The 21,568-nt window shown below is 37.2% G+C and overlaps 1 protein-coding gene across 1 annotated transcript in view; it reads right to left on the reverse strand.

Annotated features, from left to right (window-relative positions):
* The window catches only part of F8 (coagulation factor VIII), a 272,819-nt gene that overhangs the window by 79,122 nt on the left and 172,129 nt on the right, over positions 1-21,568 (reverse strand). The window contains exon 14 of the mRNA XM_036270458.1: positions 668-3,671. Coding sequence (XP_036126351.1) covers positions 668-3,671 — 3,004 coding nt within the window. The remainder of the gene's footprint in view (positions 1-667; positions 3,672-21,568) is intronic.

The raw sequence follows: 21,568 nt of genomic DNA on the forward strand, positions 1-21,568 counted from the left end.
TTCTTCCTCCTTCCTCTTCAGGGCTCTCTCATTACATTATGTCTTCTACTGCAGCTCATGAGGCTGATAGGTAAAGTTGACTTTCTTCCTATTTTCCATTGCTGCTTCTTTTTTTATTTTTTATCCTCATCTGAGGACATTTTTGCATTTATCTTCAGATAGAGTGGGAGGGAGAAAGGAAGGAGGAGAGAGAGAGAGACACATCGATGTGAGAGAGACACATCGACTGGCTGCCACCCACATGACCCCAACTGGGGCCGGGAACAAACTGCAACTGAGGTACGTGTTCTTAGCAGGAACTGAACACAGGACTCTCTGGTCTGCGGGCCAACGCTCTAACCTCTGAGCCAAACCGGCCAGGGCAGCCATTGATGCTTCTTGACTCTCACTCGTCTACCTTTTTGTAAGCCCCTCTCCTTCTCCTCCATCCCACCAGAATAAGAGTTTCATGCTATCTGGATTTACCATCTTACTGGTATCATCATCTAACCTCCCATTTACTCCTCAGCCTCATCTAGACTTTGCCATCTGGTTCTCAGCGTTCTTCTATAAAGCAATCTTTGGAGTCTCACTGTTTCAGATTGGCTGAGACTTTCCTATTGTTTCAGCACCAGGTAAAATCAAAGGTCACAATAGCAATACAGAAGAATAGTCAATGTACCCATACCTGTTTTTTATGGATTTACTTATTCCATAATCCCAGAGACACTCCACTGCAGCAATAAAATAGTGTCGTGTTCTCTTTTGAAAGCTGCGAGGGCCCTGATTTTCATCCTCACCATATATGTCAAAATCTTCTCTCTTCATTTCAATTGAGAAGTTATCATCATAGTCAATTTTCTCTTCCTCTGGCTGAAGAGTAGTAGGGGTTATTTTCCTTTGATGGTGTTTCAAGACTGGTGGATTCTGAAAGTACAACCTCCCAGTTTCTCCTTGCTTTGCCCAGGTGGCTTCTCTTTGGGGTTTATCTTGTCTTTCCTTTATTGCTGCTATTGAATTATTATTTTTATAAGGGTCTAGGGGTAAAATGGTGTCTTTTGTCTTGAAAGTTATGTTTTTGTGTGACTTCTGTTGGGATTTCCACTCTTCTATTGGTAACTGGGTAGCATATTGATTATCCCAAGTGAGGAGACCTAGCAGTTTGGAGGGAGTCTTTTCAGAGCTTTCAGTTGCCCATTTCAGAAAGGGCACATTTCCAGGTCTATTTACTTTATTCAATTTAACAGCATCCTGTGTTTTCTGAAGGAAGATACCTTCTATTAGATCAGGGTGGCCAGGAGAACCATTGCTAGTGTTTATAGACAAAGAGTCTACTTGATGAACATAAACTTTAGGAAGTAATTCAACTTTGCCAGATGCTTCAGAGAAGCCTGGTTTCAAGAGAACAGTGTTCTCAAGTTTTTTGTGCATGAGTGAGTCTGTGGCACTTTCTCCCAGGGAGCTAATGTTTTCCTGTCCTCCAATCATTTCCAAGATTTGGAAGGCTAAAGAAAGATTTCTTTTGGCTCCTTGTAAGAAATGACTGCTTTCTTGGACTCCAGAACTCCTCTCCCTAAAGGTATGGCTATAGGCTGATGATAGATGAGGAGAGTTGTCTTGGGGTGGGATCTTGGTCACATCTGTAGGTTTAGTTGATGGAAATGCTGATACCTTCACAAGGGGTAATGTAGAGCCATCTGTTTGAATGATGCCATGACTTCTCATAGAAAAATCTGATAAGAGGGACTGATTAATGTCCCCTTTCTCCTTCCCGTGGTACTCTATCTGTGTGAGGGTGCCCTGGGTCAAATATTTTATATTTTTGGACCGCTGGGTTGAGGTGTCATTAAAAATTATCCCACCTTCAAACTTTATGTCTTTTTCTTGGAGTGTAAATTGTGTTAAATCCCGCTTACCACGTTGAGCAATAACATTCTGCTGACTTGGATTAAGAGATATCCTTGTGGTGTTTAGATATTTCTCTACCACTTGTTTTGTTTGATTTCTCAAGCCTTCCAAGTTTGCTGTCTCCTTTATTTTTGAGAAATGGGCTATGTGAATCCCTGCGCTATTTGCTGAATCATTTAATGACCTGGTGTCTTGAAGTATTGGAATATATGTCCCCTCATTTAAACTGTCTACATTTTGCTTTGTGCTTAGTAAGAAAAGGTTCTTCAGGAAATTCTTAATGCCATTCACTGTATACACATGAGGTAAAAGTACATTCTCTTGGATTAATTTTTCCTTCCTTTCTATTTCTTCCTGGGATTCTTTTTCTTGATTGCGTGTATCATCTTTTTGGATATTAGCCAAGTTAGTAAGAAATATGCTCTTATTGTTTGGAGAAATCATCTCTTTGAGTCCCAGGTCCTTTGTAAATTCATCCTCTTCTACTACCACTTTATTCTTCTCTGACAAGAAATTCTGATCTTTCACAGATTTTTCTGATCCTAAAGGTATCAACTGCTTTATACCAGGCCTTTGCTCAGAGCTTGGGGAGTTCTTGCCATGGGTCCTTTTAGTCCAATTTGCTGAATCTGGCAAGAACAGCATCTTGAAGAGTGATATATCTGGATTTTCTGTACCTATGGGAACAGGGGCCTCTTTTTTTTGGTGAACCATTTCTATTATATTTGATGAAGTTGTTTTATTTGACACATAATTTAGGCCCAGAGCTATAATATTTTTGTCCATAAGCATTTCATCATGAATCAAAGAAGTCACTTTTTGAACCTCAGAATTACTGTTTAATGTAATATCTTGCCAGACAGGTGTACTATTCTTAATGGATAATGTTGGGCCATCGATGTGAGTCTTTGTCAATGAAGCAGGTTCATGAATTTCTTCTTTAAATAACGTATCACTCTCCACTGATAATGCATTTTCTCCTAGTGAATTTTCTTGACTATTCATTAAATCTGCTTCTAACAACTTGGAATCATTATCTCCCTTACTTAAACCCAAAGGTACACCAGACCCAATAAGGTGAGATGCATTTTTGTCCAATATAATGGTACCTGATTGATTACTAAAGTGAATTGGCATATTTGGGGATTCTAAGGAACCTGTCTGTTCAGTACCTGCTGCCAACTCTTCTGATGGAATTGTTGGTGAAGTAATTAGATTGTTTGATAAACTAGGAATTGTTAAATCAAGTTTCTTCAACTCTACTTTTATAGTTGACAACAAATTCTCATTTAATCTTAATTGTAGTTCTGTCTTAGGAGTAAATACTCTGTCCCTACTCTTATGGAGCTCTGGTCTGAGATGTATCATTTCAGATGGGCCTTTGTTTCTTTCATCAGCCTTATATGTGGATTCTTGGAGATCAGATAAGGATAATCCATGTGGAGTAGGATTCTCTCCCAAGAGCATCAACAAATCACCAGAGGAAACACTTTGTACTTTATGTAGTGGTGTTCTCTCTTCAGACCAAGGATCAATCTTCTCCATATCATTTTCTGGAGTTATAGTGACTTCAAATTGCTTTTGCCTAGTGCTACGGTGTCTTGAATTCTTGGAGAAGCTTTTGGGTTCAATGACATCATTTTCATTCAGCAAGGAAGTTGGAATGTCTTCATATGTGTCCTCATACAAATCACCAATGTTTCTGCTACAACTAGAAACCTTCAGTAAAGCTGTCATGCCTCTGTTCCGAAAATCTGAGTTGTGGCATCCCAGAACCCACAGACCTGGAGATGAGAAAGAATAAGACTCTGGTTACTCATAACCTAGATACCAAGCTGGTTCTGTGTTAGAGGGTATCTTCTATTCCCAGATGAATAGAAACATACTAGTTGGAAGTATTATATTATAGGTAATTGGGTTAAATCCATGACACACGTACCAGTTGTTTAACAATGGTGGCAAAAGTGGATTTTGCCTCACTGCTATTGTGGTATATCTGTTTGTGACCATAAAAAAGGGCTATTATTAAAAGTGAATGGATGTTGGAGTAAAAATGGAGAAATGTAATTAACATACACAATAGTAGAGAGTCTTAATAGTCACACAGAACTCTGATGATGACGATAACTTAACTCAGGAAAGTTTATATAGGCTAGCTGTTATTGCTGCATAGCATAGTGGCACAGGTTCTAGAGTCAGATTGCCTGGGTTCAAATCCTAGCCCTACCATTTACCAGCTGTGTCACTTTGAGCAAGTCAATTGAGCTCTCCGAGCTCCAGTTTTCTAATTTATAAATGACGCTAACAGTATCTAGCCCATCGTATAATGCATTCTAATCACATAACACAATGCCTAGCATCCATGGCACCACTAATTTGCAGAATAAGTAAGCACAAAGGAGCAGGACTTATGTTTAGAATACACATACAAATCCCACCACAAAGTCAGCAATATTAATTTCTACTGTGGACAGGATTATCCAAGTGAAGGAATTTCATGGTAGTAAAGTAGATGCATAAGCATAAGTAAAAATAATATACTTTTACCAAGCTATCCATCAGGTACCTAAACAGCCTCATCATCTGACACAATATCTGAAAGCAAAATCTTAACTGAATCCAGATTTCCCTCAAAGGGAAAACTTTCCCCAAAGTATATTTCCACAGAGCCCTGTGAAACTATGGAACTCCATGGAAAAGGTTTCTATGGTCAAATACATTTTGGAATTAATGCACACTGCACTCTATGTGCAGCAACATAATCAAATGGGAAATGAGAATCAAGACATTTTCTAATACACAAAGATTCAACAAATCTACTTTTAATGCAACCATGCTCAGGAAGTGATTAGAGAATGTTTTCTACCAAAATAAAAGAGTATATTAAAAAATAGGAATACCCTGGCCGGTTTGGCTCAACAGTTGACCAGAGAGTCCTGGGTTCGGTTCCCGCTAGGGGTACATACCAAAAAAAAAAAAAAAAAAAAAAAAAAAAGGAAGACATGAGATCCAGGAATCAGGGACCTATCCTGAGGGAGGATAAGGAAAAGTCCCAGGTTGATAACTTAGCCTGAGACCTAAAGAGAACCAGCCCACACTGGTGTAGGAGGATGTGTGGGTCTAGGAGGTCAGTATCTAAGCAAGAAAGAATATGTGATATGATGGAACTATTTTAAAAAGAGGATAATTAAAGAAAAAACATTATAAGAAGAACAGGAAAACAATTAGAAGTTTTAGTTAAATAAGTTATAAAAATAAAAAATTGTAATCCTATTTGGTTCCACAGCAAACATTTATGTAGTTTCCTGTGATTTCACTAAAAAATAGGAATATAACTATATCATAAGTTTGGGGATTGAGAGCCCAATGTAATGATATTTAAAGCCTAATTTTTCCTTTGCTCAGTGGTTAGAGCATCGACCCACAGACCAGAGAGTCCCGGGTTCGGTTCCCGCTAGAGGCATGTACCTCAGTTGTAGTTTGTCCCTGGCCCCGGTTGGGGTCATGTGGATGGCTACCAGTTGTGTCTCTCTCACATCAATGTTACTCTCTCTCTCTCTTCCTTCCTCTCTCCCTCCCGTTCTATCTGAAGATAAATGCAAAAATGTCCTTGGGTGAGGATTAAACAAACAAACAAATAAATAAAGCTTAATTTTGATAGTATAAAACCAGGTTGGGTCAGAGTAGACCAGGATTGGAGCTGAAATGAATAATTTAAATAAGGTTTTTGACTTTTAAAATTTCATTGTTATAATTTAGACAAAACTAATACCTTTCTTTCCCTGAGGCAGATATTAATTGGGTGAGAAAAGGGAAAATGAAACTCCATAAACAGTTCTGGAATGACATACACCAAACTCTAAGAAGGGCCTGGAATTGGAAATAGTGATCAAGAGGGACGTTAGTTACATTTGTATTGGCTAAATTTTTGTAATAAAAACATCCTTTTGTATTACATGTATGAATAAAAATAAATTTAAAACATTATCATTAATTAATAAATCTCCATCCAAGAACTTAAAGAATTGATTTTTTATGAAAAAACTCAATAAAATAAATAACCAAATAAAAATAAGAAATTCCATATATATAAAATTTGAAACAAAAAAGTAGATATAACCCCAGATGAAAAAAAAAAGAATTATAATTTTCTTGAAGACAATTCAGCTGCCATTCTCCTCCTCCAAGTTCTGGCATAGGCATAAAATTCCTGGCTAAGTTTGAGACTTGGTCAGCACTACAAATATATCAATCAGTCTCCTGCCTCAGTAATATAACCAGGGATTTCAGTAAAGTAATTTTGTAAGCTGTTATCAATCTTGGAACTTGTTCCTATTAAAGTAACCCCAGAGACAGAGCCCAGATGACCACAGTGATTAGGAGCACATCTCCGGCTTCAGTAGACAAGAGCTCTTTAATCATCTAAAGCTAGTACAATATCCTAGTGTGGAATATTAAGCAATCTTTTAAATGATGATATTCATATATATTTACTGGCATAGAAAAGCATCAAATACATTATTAAGTAAAAAAAAAAATCAGGTTAAAAAACATAATATAAAAACCATTTTGCTATCTGTTTCTATGAGTTCAAGTTTTTTTTTTTTTTTTCAAATATGCATCCCATTCTCCTTATCCATCCATTAATCAATGGACACAGGTTATTCCATATTTTGGCTATTGTGAATAATGCTGTAATAAACATAGGAGCACAGGCATCTCTTCCAGATTCTGATTTCATTTTTCTTAAAGTGAAATTGCTGGATCATATGGTGGTTGTATTTTTTAATTTTTTGAGGAACCTCCATACTGTTTTCCATAGTGGCTGAACTAGTTTACATTCCCACCAACAGTCCACGAGGGTCCCTTTTCTTCACATCCTCACTGGCACTTGTTATTTCTTCTCTTTTCAATGGTAGCCATTCTAACAGGTGTGAGGTGATAACAACTCATTGTGGTTTGATTTGCATTTCCCTGATGGTTAGTGATGTTAAGCACAGTTTTAAGCACCTGTTGACCATTTGTATGTCTTCATTGGAAAAATTCAATGTATCCATAAGTCCTGTAGACTTTCTTCATTTTATTTCTTCTCAGACTGAATAATTTCAAAAGATTTGTCTTTGAGTTCCTTCTTTTGCTTGATCAAGTCTGTTGTTGAAGCTACTGCATTTTTCACTTGATTCATTGCATTCTTTAGCTCCAGGATTTGTTTTGCAATTTTTATTAATTTATTTTTTTATTACAGATGTTTCTCCTTTTCTCCCCATAGACACCCTCCTTCCTATCCCACCTCCCCCCGCAAGCATTGTTGTCTATGTCCATTGGTTACATTTACATTCACATAAGTTCTTTGGTTTATCTCATCCCCCCCCCCCCCCACCTCCCTTCTCTGAAGTCTGTCAGTCTGAACCATACTCCTTTCTATGTCTCTGGGTCTATTTTATTCATCAGCTTATTTTGTTCATTATATTCCACAAATATGTGAGATCATGTGGTATTTGTCTTTCTCTGATTGGCTTATTTCGCTTAGCATAATGCTCTCCAGGTCTCTTCATGTTGTCTCAAGGATAAGAGATCTTTCTTTCTTACACCTGCATAGTAGTCCATTGTGTATATGAACCACAGCTTTTTTATCCACTCATTTGCTGATGGACACTTGGGCTATTTCCAGATCTTAGCAATTGTAAATAGTGCTGCTATGAACACAAGGGTATAGATATTCTTTCTGATTGGTGTTTCAGGCTTCTTACAATATATTCCTAGAAGTGGGATCGCTGGGTCAAATGGCAGATCAATTTTTAATTTTCTGAGGTAACACCATATTGTTTTCCATAGTGGCTGCACCAGTCTGCATTCCCACCAACAGTGTACTAGAGTCCCCTTTTCTCCACTCCCTCGCCAACTCTTGTTGTTTGATGATTTGTTGATGGCAGCCATTCTGTGATGTCCAAAATTTTGTTGCCTACATTTTCTTCTAAGATTTTTATGGATCATGAGTCACATTTAAGTCTTTTATTCATTTTGAGTTTATTCTTGTGTATGGTGTAAGTTGGTGGTCTAGCTTAATTTTTTTTTGCATGTAGCTGTCCAATTTTCCCAACTCCATTTATTGAACAGGCTGTCTTTACTCCATTGTATGCTCTTGACACCTTTGTCAAATATTCATTGGGCATAATGTCTTGGGTCAGTTTCTGGGTTTTCTGTTCTGTTCCATTGATCTATATGCCTGTTCATGTGCTGGAACCAGGCTGTTTTGATTAAAATGGGTTTGTGGTATAACCTGATGTCCGGTATTGTGATTCTTCCTACTTTGTTCTTCTTTTTCAAAATTGCTGTAGCAAGATTTGTGTTTAAAGTTATCTCTATTGAATTTCTTATTTTGTTCATGTATTATTTCCCTAATTTTGTTGAGTTGTCTGTGTTCTCCTATATCTTGCTGAGTTTCTTTAAAATAATTATTTTGAATTCCTTTTCAGGCAATTTGTAGGTCTCCATTTCTTTGGAGTCAGTTACTGGAAAATTATTGTGTTCCTTTGGTAGTGTCATGTTTGCTTGTGTGTGTGTATGTGTTTCTTGTGGGCTCACATTGATGTCTGTACATTTGAGGGAGCAATCACCTCTTCTAGTCTTTATGGACTGACTTCAGTGGGGAATGATTGTCACTTGTGTGTGGCTGTGAGTATGCCAGCTGGGTAGGGTTCCATTTTCAGGGATGGCAAAGCAGCATAGTCTCCATGCAATCCTGTCAGCTGAGGTGAATGTCAGGGAAGACTGTGTGGTGATCCTTGGTGGCCAAGCTTATGGTAGTAATGGTGAGGGTTGTTGGGTTCCTAGGTGGCAAAGGCTGCTAAAGTCCTTTTGTTCTTCTTTTTACCCACAGAGAGAAGTCCTCACTAAAGGGATCTTTCTTGGTGCTGGGTCTGGCAAGTGAGCACACAGACCTTGGTGGTGGTGTCAGGTTCTGGGACAGAAGTGTGCTTGCTGTGGTAGTGCTGGTGTTCGGGGTATAGGAACTCAAAATGGCAGTGGAGTCAGGGTCCTAGGCTCAGGTGTGTGTGGAACTACTATGGTTCCTGGGTTTTGGAGCATGGGTGCACCTGCTGCAGTGGTGCCAATATCCAGGGCCACAGGCATGCACGATTGCTCACAGAGCTGGGGTCTAGGTCTTTGTGGCATGTCACGGAGGCTCAGTTCCTGGTGGGCGGGATGCAGTGGTGGCTTGGTGTTTGGGGATCAGGGTATAGCAGCAGCATTGAGCCTAATGATTATGGGGCACTGTGGTGCCTTGGGCCCTGGGGAGTAAGGCACAGCAGCAACTAGGGTGGCGAGAGCACGTGCTATTGAGGCATAGGCTGGGGTGGGGGGGAGTGCAGGACATAGAGGCAGCATGTCCCTTGTCCCTTCTGAGATGATGCAGCTCCTTCTCTGGGGAGAGTGCAGTGGCTTAGACCCTGAGCAGCTCTGTCAGCTGGCTCCAGGATTTGTGAGAACTGTGGAGTCCTCAGGTAGTGAAGGCTGCAGGTGTCTATTCAGATCCTCTACCCATTTTATTGTTTTGTTTTGTTAATTCTCATGGGAGGATATTTTTTTCCATTGACTTTTATTTATTTGTTTTATCCTCACCTGAGGACATTTTTCCATTTTTTGTTCAGATAGAGTGGGAGGAAGAGAGAGAGAGGGAGAGAAACATCGATGTGAAAGGGACACATCGAGTGGTTGCCACCCGCATGACCCAACCAGGGTCAGGGACAAACTGCAACCAAGGTACTTGCCTTTAGCGGGAACCAAACCTGGGTCTCTCTGGACCACAGGCCAACGCTCTAACCGCTGAACCAAACCAGCCAGGGCTCCATTGACTTTTAAAGAGAGTTGAAGGGAGGGAGGAAGAGGGGAAGAGAAAAACATCGATATGAGGACACACTGATTAGTTGTCTCCTGCACGTGCCTTGACCGAGGCTGGGGATTGAACCTGCAACCCAGGTACGTGCTCTTGACTGGGAATTGAACCAGCTACCCATTGATGTGCAGCAGACACTCCAACCACTGAGCAACACTGGCCATGGCTGCCCATTTTTAAAATAAGATTTTTTTGTTATTGAGCTGTATGAGCTTTTAAATAGATTTTGAATTTTAATCTCTTATCAGATATATGATTTGCAAATATTTCCTTCATCACCAAGCTGCTCCAGACTCAGGGATGGAATGACACAGTTAAAATGTTTCCTATGCTTTTTTATGTGGCCACCCTCATTTGTTGTGCTCCACAGTGTTTCTGATGCTTCTTCATTGTTCTCTGGAGTTGTCCCAGAGTTATTTTAATTGGTATGTAGTGGTTTATTTATTGGTTTTAGGGGGGAGACTGGCGTTAGGACCTCTAGTTCACCATCTTGCTGATGATACTCTGGAGTGGCATTTTTAAAGTGCTGGGAAAAAAACTCAATAAAACAAAACAAAACAAACCTACCAACCCAAACTCTACATATACACAGTGAAAATATCATTCGAAAATTCAGAAGAAAAAAAGACTTTAAACAAGCAAAACATAAGAAAATTCATTAATCAGCAGACTTGAATTACAAGAAATGTTGAAAAGATACACTATACATATAAGGGCGCAGATAGGTTAAAAGTCAAAGTATGGAAATATATGTATATATTTATCACGCAAACATTAACCAAAATAAGTGTTCTTGAAGCATATAAATTTAAGACCAAGCACGTGTTAATGCAACAAGTACTGCTTCAGACAAAGGACATTTCACAATGATAAAATGATTAATTTAAGAGTACACAACAATCTTCAATTTGTAAGCACCTAATTTCATTTTGCCTCATTTATTTTAAAACACTATTGTTAACAGATATGAAGAGAAAAATAAACTCAGCAACCACCAGCAAACTTATGAGGATTTTAACAACATAATAAATCAACTTGACATATTTGACAAATATGTAACAGTCTAGTAATATGTAATAGCTAGTCTCAACAAATTTCAAATAATTGAAATCATATAAAATATTTTATATGACCACAGTGAAGTAAAAATAAAAAAATCAGCAACATAGGGATAACTAGAAAATACCCATATATTTAGCAATTTACCAAAAACAGTTTTAAATAACTATGGGTATAAGAAGAAATCACAATGGATATTAGAAAATATTTTATACTCAATGATAATAAAAATATGACTCATAAAAACTTGTAATATGTCTTTTTTATTCTGCTCTTACAAGTTTTACTCAAAAGTGAGGCACAAAAATAGAAATAAGAGGCATTGGGGTTGGAAAAAAAGGCTGAAACTCAATATTTGCACAAATTTGATTGCATGCATAGAAAACTTTGTGGAATTCCATACAATAACTGCTAGATCTTACAAATAAATTTAGCAAGGTTGCAAGATATAAGGTCAATAGACAAAAATTAACTTTATTTCTTCTGTGTGTTTTGATACAACTTTATTTATAAAACAGGTGACTGACCTAATAACTACATTTTTAAAAATTGAGATATAATTGACAAGTATCCTTGTATAAATTTAAGGTGTACAACATGTTGATTTGATACATTTACATACTGCAATATGATTACCACCATAACATTAGCTAACACTCTTGCATGTTATCATTATAATCTCTCTTTTTTTGTGGAGATATGTGGGTAAAGCAGGGTGTAAACTGATATGTCATATAAAGAATATTGTACTGTAGTCTAACCAGGAAAGTAAGACTTGACAGTGGTGTTTAACTTGGGTCCTCCCTGCCTCATCCAAACCCAAGAGAGGGAGCTACAGACAGCGGAACACCAACACTCACACGGAAAATTTGTCAGGCTCCAAAGCCCATTGTGATAGCCAAAATTGTGAAACACAGAAACAAAAGCCAAATGAAAGAACAAGAGACCTCCAACGAAGATGAGATAAATGAGGTACCTTTAAGCAAGTTACAGAACTAGAATTCAGAGCCATGACCTTGAGGAAGCTCAACAGCATGTGTAAGGACATGAGCACCATGAGTAAAGACATAGAAATGCTGAAAATCAACCAGTTGGAAATTAAAAATCAACAAGAAGAAATGAAGAATGACATATCAGAAATAAATAACACATTGGAAAGTCTAAATATAAGAGTAGAGGAAGCTGAGGACCAGATCAGTGAATTAGAAGATAGGGTAGAAAAAAATCAACCAATCAGAAAACCAAAAGGAAAAAAATAATTAAAAAACAGGAAAACAGCTTAAGAGAAATGTGGGACAACTGGAAACGGAATAATATTTGCATCATACGAGTCCCCGAAGAAAAAGAAAATGAGCAAGGGTTAGAGAATACATTTGAAGAAATAGTGATAGAAAACTTCCATAATTTGGTGAAGGAAGAAGGCATTCAAGTTCAAGAAGCACAGAGAGCCCCAAGTAAGAAGAACCCAAACAGGTCCACACCAAGACATATAGTAATCAAACTGCCAAAAATTAAAGACAAAGAGAAAATCCTAGAAGCAGCAGGAGAGAAGCAACAGGTTACCTACAAAGGAAACCCCATAAGGTTGTCAGCTGACTTCTCAACAGAAACACTACAGGCCAGAAGGGAATAGCATGAGGTAATCAAGGTAATGAAACACAACGATCTGAATCCAAGACTACTCTACACAGCAAGCTTGCATTCAAAATAGAAGGTCAAATAAAGAGCTTCCCAGACCAAAAAAAAAAAAAAAAAAAAAGGCTAAGGGAGTACATTAGCACCAAATCAGCAATGCAAGAAATGTTAAAGGACTGCTGTAATTAGCAGGAGAAATGGGAAGAAAAATAGAACCATACTAAACAAAAATGGCAATAAATAAGTGCATATCAATAATCACCTTAAATGTAAATGGATTGTATTCTCCCATAAAAAGACACAGAGTAGCTGATTGGATAAGAAAGCATGACTCATCTATATGTTGTTTACAAGAGACACACCTCACAACAAAAGACTCACATAGGTGAGGGGATGGAAGGAATGGAAAGTGAAAGGATAGGAAAAAATTTTCCAATCAAATGGAAAGGAAAAAAAAAGCTGGAGTAGCAATACTCATATCTGATAAAATAGATTTTAAAATGAAGGCCATAACTAGAGAAAAAAAAGGCCACTACATAATATTGAAAGGATCTATCCAACAGGAAGATACAACCTTGATAAACATATATGCACCCAATATAAGAGCACCAAAATATATTAAAAATCTTCTGGAGGACTTCAGAGGAGAAATCGATAGCAATACAATCATAGCAGGGGACTTTAACACCCCACTGACATAACTGGATAGATCCTCTAGACAAAAAATTAGCAAGGAAACAGAGACTCTAAATGAAGCACTAACCAAATGGATTTAATAGATGTCTACAGAGAATTACACCCCAAAACTACAGAAATCACATTCTTCTCAAGTGCACATGGAACATTCTCAAAGATATACCACATGTTAGGGCACAAACTAAGTCTCTACGGGTTCATGAAGATTGAAATCATATCAAGCATCTTCTCAGATCACAGTGGCATGAAACTAGAAATCAATTGCAACTAGAACATGCAAAGACATTTGAACACATGGAAAATAAATAGCATGTTATTAAACAATGAATGGGTTACTGAGGAGATGAAGGAAGAAATTAAAAACTTCCTGGGAACCAAAGAAAATGAAGACACAACAACACAAAATCTATGGGATGCAGCGAAAGCAGTTCTGAGAGGGAAGTTCATAGCACTACAGGCCTACCTCAAAAAACAATAAAAATCTCAAATACACTATCTAACCTCACAACTTAAAGGACTAGAAAGCAAACAAAAAGAAAACCCCAGAGCAAGTAGAAGGAAGGAAATAGTAAAGATCAGAGCAGAAATAAATGGCATAGAGTCCACAAAAAAATTCAAAGTATCAATGAATCAAAGAGCTGGTTTTTCGAAAAGATAAACAAAATTGATAAACCCTTAGCTAGACTCACAAAAAAACAAAGAGAGAGAACCCAAATACACAAAATCAGAAATGAAAGAGGAGAAGTAACAACTGACACCACAGAAATACAAAAGATTGTTAACAACTACTATGAACAATTATATGGCAACATATTTGACTATCTAAGCAAAATGGACAAATTTCTAGAAATACATAGTCTCTGAAAGCTGGACCAAGAAGAGACAGAAAACTTGAACAGACCAATAACAACAGAAGAAATTGAAGATGTAATTAAGACTCTTCCAGCAAACAAAAGCCCAGGCCCGGATGGCCTCACGGGGGAGTTTTACCGAACATTCAAAGAAGAACTAATACTCATTCTCCTCAAACTATTTCAAAAAATTCAAGAAGAAGGAAGACTTCCAAACTCGTTTTATGAAGCCAGCATAATTCTACTACCAAAACCAGAAAAAGACACTACAAAGAAAGAAAATTACTGGCCAATATCCCTGATGAACATAGATGCCAAAACCCTGAACAAAATACTGGCAAATCGGATCCAGCAATACACCAAAAAAATTATTCAACATGACCAAGTGGGATTCATTCCAGGGACGCAAGGCTGGTACAATATTCACATATCAATAAACGTGATACACCACATAAATAAAATGAAAAATAAAAACCACATGATCATATGAATAGATGCCGAAAAAGACTTCGACAAAATACAGCATCCATTTCTGATAAAAACACTCAGCAATGTGGAAATAGAGGGATAATATCTCCACATAATAAAGGCCATATATGAAAGACCTACAGCCACCATCATACTCAATTGGAAAAACTAAAAGCATTTCCCTTAAGAACAGGAACAACGCAATGATGCCCACGTTCACCACTCTTATTTAACATAGTACTGGAAGTCTTAGCCACAGCAAACAGACAGGAATAAAAAATAACAGGGATCCAAATTGGAAAGGAGGAAGTAAAACTGTCATTATTCGCAGATGACATGATACTATACGTAGAAAACCTCAAAGACTCCATCAAAAATGTACTAGACTTAATAAATGAATTTGGAAAAGTAGCAGGACACAAAATTAACATCAAGAAATCGATGGCATTCTTATACAGCAATGATGAACTCACAGTAAGAGAAACTAAGAAAACAATCCCACTTACCATTGTAGCCAAAAAATTAAGATACCTAGGAATAAACATAACCAAAGAAATAAAGGACCTATTCGCAGAAAACTACAGTTAATTGAAAAAAGAAATAGAGGAAGATATAAAAAAGTGGAAGTACATACCCTGTTCATGGAATGAATAAATTAACATTATTAAAATGCCCATACTACCCAAAGCAATCTATAGATTCAATGCAATCCCCATCAAAATACCAATGACATACTTCACAGAATTAGAACAAATACTTCAAAAGTTTATATGGAACCAAAAAAAGACCTTGAACAGCCACAGTAATCTTGAAAAAGAAGAACAAATTTGAAGGGATCACATTACCAGATTTCAGGTTATACTACAAAGCCACTGTAATCAAAACAGCCTGGTACTGGTACAAGAACAGGCATATAGACCAGTGCAACAGAACAGAGAACCCAGAAATGGACCCAAGGTAATATGCTCAATTAATATTCGACAAAGGGGGCAAGAGCATACAGTGGAGTAAGGACAGCCTCTTTAATGGTGCTGGAAAAATTGGACAACTACATGCAAAAAAAAAAAAAAAAAAAATGAAACTAGATCATCAACTTACACCCTACACAAGAATAAACTCAAAATGGATAAAAGAATTAAATGTGGCTCATGAATCCATAAAAATCCTAGAAGAAAATGTAGGCAACAAAATTTTAGACATCATACGCAGCAGAATTTTCACTGATACATCATCTAAGGCAATAGAAACAAAGGAGAAAATGAACTCATGGGACTACATCAAACTCAAAAGCTTCTGCATAGCAAAAGATACAAGCATCAAAACAGAAAGGCTACCCACTGTATGGGAGAGCATAATTGCCAATGATATATCAGATAAGGGGTTAATTTCCAATATATAGAGAGTGCTCATATAACTCCACAAAGGAAGACAAAGAACCCAATTAAAAAATGGGCAGAGGAACTAAATAGACACCTCTCCAAACAGGAAATACAAATGGCTAAGAAGCATATGAAGAAATGCTCAACATCCCTAATCATCAGAGAGATGCAAGTTGAAACAACAATGAGGTATCACCTCACACCTGTCAGAATGGCCGCCATCAACAAATCATCAACCAACAAGTGTTGGTGAGGGTGTGGAGAAAAGAGGACTCTAGTGCACTGCTGGTGGGAATGCAGACTGGTGCAGGCACTATGGAAAACAATATGGTATTACCTCAAAAAATTAAAAATTGAACTTCCATTTGACCCAGTAATCCCACTTCTAGGAATATACCCTAAGAAGCCTAAAACACCTATCAGAAAGAATATATATACCCCCATGTTTGTAGCAGTACTATTTACAATAGCTAAGATATGGAAACAGCCCAAGTGCCCATCAGTAGACGAATGGATCAAAAAACTGTGGTACATATACACAGTGGAGTACTATGCAGCTGTAAGAAAGAAAGGTATCTTATCCTTTGAGACTACATGGAGGGACCTGGAAAGTGTCGTCCTAAGTGAAACAAGCCAATAAGAGAAAGACAAGTATCATATGATCTCACTTATTTGTGGAATATAATGAACATAACAGTCTGAGGAATGGGGTAGTCCCAGAGACGTGAAAGTGGGGTACAGACTGACAATCCCCAAAAAAGAGGGTTGTGGGGGAGAGATATACCATAGCACTTATATGCATGTATGCATGAACAATGGACATGGACAACAAAGCTGGAAACAGGGCAGGGAGGGAGGGGGAGGGGGAATCTTGGGAGGGGGGAGGAGGAACATCTGTAATAAAAATAAATTAATTAATTAAAAAAAAAACGAATGATGTACTGATAGATGCTATATGTATTGATACATCGTACATGGATGAATCTTGAAAACATTGCGCTAAGTGAAATAAACCAGACACAAAAGGACAAATATTGTATCATTCTATTTATATAAAATATCTAAAAGAGGGAAATCCATAGAGACAAAAAGTAGATTAGTGCTTGTCAGGAACTAGGGGGAGAAGGTAATGGGGTGGGACTTTTTAATGGTAAAATGTTTCCTTTGGGGGTGATAAAAATATTCTAGAATTATATACTAGTGATGGTTGAACAACACTGTGAATGTACTGGAAGGCACTAAATTTTATATTTTACATGGTTAAAATGTTGCATTTTATGTTATGTAAATTTTACTTCCATAAAATAAATGAATAAAAGAGATCAGACTACCATAGTGAACACAGAAAAACTCTCTAGGGGTTATTTAGCTTAAGCAGTGTAATTTTTTTTTTTTATTAATTAATTTTTGTTACAGATATTTCTCATTTTCCCCCCACTGATTCCCCTCTCCCCCTCCCTCCCTGCCCTTTCCCCAGTTTGTTGTCCATGTCCACTGTTCATGGGTTCTGCGGTTTATCTCTCCCCCACCACCCTCTCTTCTGGGGATTGTCAGACTGTACCCCACTCCCCTGTCTCTGGGACTACCCCATTCCTCAGACTGTTATGTTCATTATATTCCACAAATAAATGAGATCATAGGAAACTTGTCTTTCTCTGCTTGGCTTGTTTCACTTAGGATGATACTTTCCAGGTCTCTCCATGTAGTCTCAAAAGATAAGAGATCTTTCATTTTACATCTGCGTAGTACTCCATTGTGTATATGTACCACAGCTTTTTCATCCATTCGTCTACTGATGGACACTTCGGCTGTTTCCAAATCTTAGCTATTGTAAATAGTGCTGCTATAAACATGGGGGTACATATACTCTTTATGATTGGTGCTTCAGGATTCTTAGGGTATATTCCTAGAAGTGGAATCACTGAATAAAATAGAACTTCAATTCTTAATTTTTTTGAGGTAACTCCATATTGTTTTCCATATTTGCTGCACCAGTCTGCATTCCCACCAGCAGTGCACTAGAGTCCCCTTTTCTCCACACCCTCGCCAACACTTGTTGTTTGATGATTTGTTGATGGCGGCTATTCTGACAGGTGTGAGGTGATACCTCATTGTTGTTTTAATTTGCATCTCTCTGCTGATTAGCGATGACAAGTATTTCTTCATATGTTTCTTAGCCATTTGTATGTCCTGTTTGGAGAGGTGTCTATTTAGTTCCTCTGCCCATTTTCCATTTGGGTTCTTTGTCTTCCTTTTATGGGGTTGTATGAGCTCTCTATATGTATTGGAAATTAACCCCTTATCTGATATATCATTGGCAATTATGCTCTCCCATACAGTGGGTAGCCTTTCCGTTTTGATGCTTGTATCTCTCGCTGTGCAGAATCTTTTGAGTTTGATGTAGTCCCATGTGTTCACTTTCTCCTTTGTTTCTGTTGCCTTAGGTGATGTGTCAGTGAAAATTCTGCTGCGTATGATGTCTGAAATTTTGTTGCCTACAGTTTCTTCTAGAATTTTTATGGATTCATGAGTCACATTTAAGTCTTTTATCCATTTTGAGTTTATTCTTGTGTAGGGTACAAGTTGATGATCTAGTTTCATTTTTCTGCAAGTAGCTGTCCAATTTTCCCAGCACCATTTATTAAAGAGGCTGTCCTTGCTCCACTGTATGCTCTTGCCAACTTTGTCAAATATTATTTGAGCATATTGCCTTGGGTCCATTTCTGGGTTCTCTGTTCTGTTGCACTGGTCTATATGCCTGTTCTTGTACCAGTACCAGGCTGTTTTGATTACAGTGGCTTTGTAGTATAACCTGAAATCTGGTAATGTGATCCCTCCAACTTTGTTCTTTCTTTTCAAGATTGCTGTGGCTATTTGAGGCCTTTTTTGGTTCCATATGAACTTTTGAAATAATTGTTCTAATTCTGTGAAGTATGCCGTTGTTATTTTGATGGAGATTGCGTTGAATCTATAGTTTGCTTTGGGTAATATGGACATTTTAGTGATGTTAATTCTCCCAATCTATGAACAGGATATGTGCTTTCACTTTTTTATATCTTCCTCTATTTCTTTTTTCAATTGCCTGTAGTTTTCTGGGAATAGGTCCTTTATTTCTTTGGTTAAGTTTATGACTAGGTATCTTAATTTTTGTTGCCGCAACGGTAAATGGGATTGTTTACTTAGTTTCTCTTTCTGTGAGTTCATCATTGGTGTATAAGAATGCCATCGATTTCTTGATGTTAATTTTGTTTCCTGCTACTTTGCCAAATTCATTTTAAAGTCTAGTAGTCTTTTGATGGAGTCTTTGGGGTTTTCTATGTATAGTATCATGTCATTTGCAAATAATGACAATTTCACTTCCTCCTTTCCAATTTGGATCCCTTTTATTTTTTCTTCCTGTCTGATTGCTGTGGCCAGAACTTCCAGTAGTATGTTAAATAAGAGTGGCCAAAGTGGGCATCCTTGCCTTGTCCCTGTTCTTAAGGGAAATGCTTTTAGTTTTTGCCCATTGAGTATGACGTTGGCTGTAGGTCTTTCATATATGGCCTTTATCATGTCAAGATATGATCCCTCTATTCCTACACTGCTGAGCATTTTTATCAGAAATGGCTGCTGGATTTTGTCGAAGGCTTTTTTGGCATCTATTCATATGATCATGTGGTTTTTATTCTTCATTTTATTTATGTGGTGTATCACATTTATTGATTTGCGAATATTGTACCAGCCTTGCATTTCTGAGATGAATCCCACTTGGTCATGGTGGATAATTTTTTTTGGTGCATTGCTGGATCCGATTTGCTAGTATTTTGTTCAGGATTTTGGCATCTATGTTCATCAGGGATATTGGCCTGTAGTTTTCTCTCTTTGTTGTGTCTTTTTCTGGTTTTGGAATTAAAATTAAGCTGGCTTTATAAAATGAGTTTGGATGTCTTCCTTCTTCTTGAATTTTTTGAAATAGTTTGAGGAGAATGGGTATTAGTTCTTCTTTGAATGTTCGGTAAAACTCCCCCGTGAAGCCATCCGGGCCTGGGATTTTGTTTGCTGGGAGAGTCTTGATTACATCTTCAATTTCTTCTATTTTAATTGGTCTTTTCAAGTTTTCTATTTCTTCCTGATCCAGTTTTGGGAGAGTATGTGTTTCTAGAAATTTGTCCATTTCGCCTAGATTGTCGAATTTGTTGGCATATAATTGTTCATAGTCGTTGTTAATGATCTTTTGTATTTTTGTGGTGTCAGTTGTTACTTCTCCTCTTTTATTTCTGATTTTGTGTATTTGGGTTCTCTTTCTTTCTTGGTGAATCTAGCTAAGGGTCCATCAATTTTGTTTATCTTTTCGAAAAACCTACTCTTTGTTTTAGTGATCCTTTGAATTGTTTTTTTGGTCTCTATGTCATTTATTTCTGTTCTGATCTTTACTATTTTCTTCCTTCTACTTGCTCTGGTGTTTTTTGTTTGTTTGTTTGTTTGCTCTCCAGTTCTTTACGTTGTGAGTTTAGGTAATCTATTAGTTTTTTCTTGTTTTCTGAGGTAGGCCTGTAGTGCTATGAACTTCCCTCTCAGTACTGCTTTCGCTGCATCCCATAGATTTTGTGTTGTTGTGTGTTCATTTTCATTGGTTTCCATGAATTTTTTGATTTCTTCCTTGATCTCCTCGGTGACCCATTCATTGTTTAATAACATGCTATTTATTTTCCATGTGTTCAAATATCTTTGTATGTTCTTCTTGCAATTTATTTCTAGTTTCATGCCATTGTGATCTGAGAAGATGCTTGATATGATTTCAGTCTTCTTGAACTTGTAGAGACTTAGTTTGTGCCCTAACATGTGGTCTACCTTTGGGAATGTCCCCTGTGCACTTTAGAAGAATATGAATTCTCTAGTTTTGGGGTGTAATTCTCTGTAGATATCTATTAAATCCATTTGGGCTAGTGCTTCACTTAGAGTCTCTGTTTCTTTGCTAATTTTTTTGTCTAGAGGATCTATCCAGTGATGTCAGCGAGGTGTTGAAGTCCCCTGCTATGATTGTATTGCTATAGAATTCTCCTTTGAAGTCCTCCAGAAGATTTTTAATATATTTTGGTGCTCCTATATTGGGTGCATATATGTTTATCAAGTTTGTATCTTCCTGTTGGATAGATCTTTTCAATATTATATAGTGGCCTTCTTTGTCTCTAGTTATGGCCTTCATTTTGAAATCTATTTTATCAGATGTGAGTATTGCTACCCCAGCTTTTTTTCCTTTCCATTTGCTTGGAAGATTTTTTTTCATTCCTTCACTTTCAATCTATGTGAGTCTTTTGTTGTGATGTGGGTCTCTTGTAATCAACATATAGATGAGTCATGCTTTCTTATCCAATCAGCTACTCTGTGTCTTTTTATGGGAGCATTCAATCCATTTACATTTAAGGTGATTATTGATATGTACTTATTTATTGCCATTTTTGTTTAGTGTGGTTAAACAGTGTAATTAATGACATTATATTAAAAATAATTTCTTCAAGACACATAAAGCAGTTTTACTTTGTCTTTAGAATTTCAGTGATCACCAAAGTAGTTTAAAAGTTTCTCAAAATATTAAAATTTAAAAATTTTTTCCTCTGTGTGCACCCATGTACAATCTCTTTCTTTGATTTAGACAATTGCAAACATATTACATATACTACTTCATAACTTATTTTGCACGTATTTAATTTATT

The sequence above is a fragment of the Molossus molossus genome, unplaced genomic scaffold (genome assembly GCF_014108415.1).
Source record: "Molossus molossus isolate mMolMol1 unplaced genomic scaffold, mMolMol1.p scaffold_m16_p_2, whole genome shotgun sequence".
Lineage (NCBI taxonomy): Eukaryota > Metazoa > Chordata > Mammalia > Chiroptera > Molossidae > Molossus > Molossus molossus.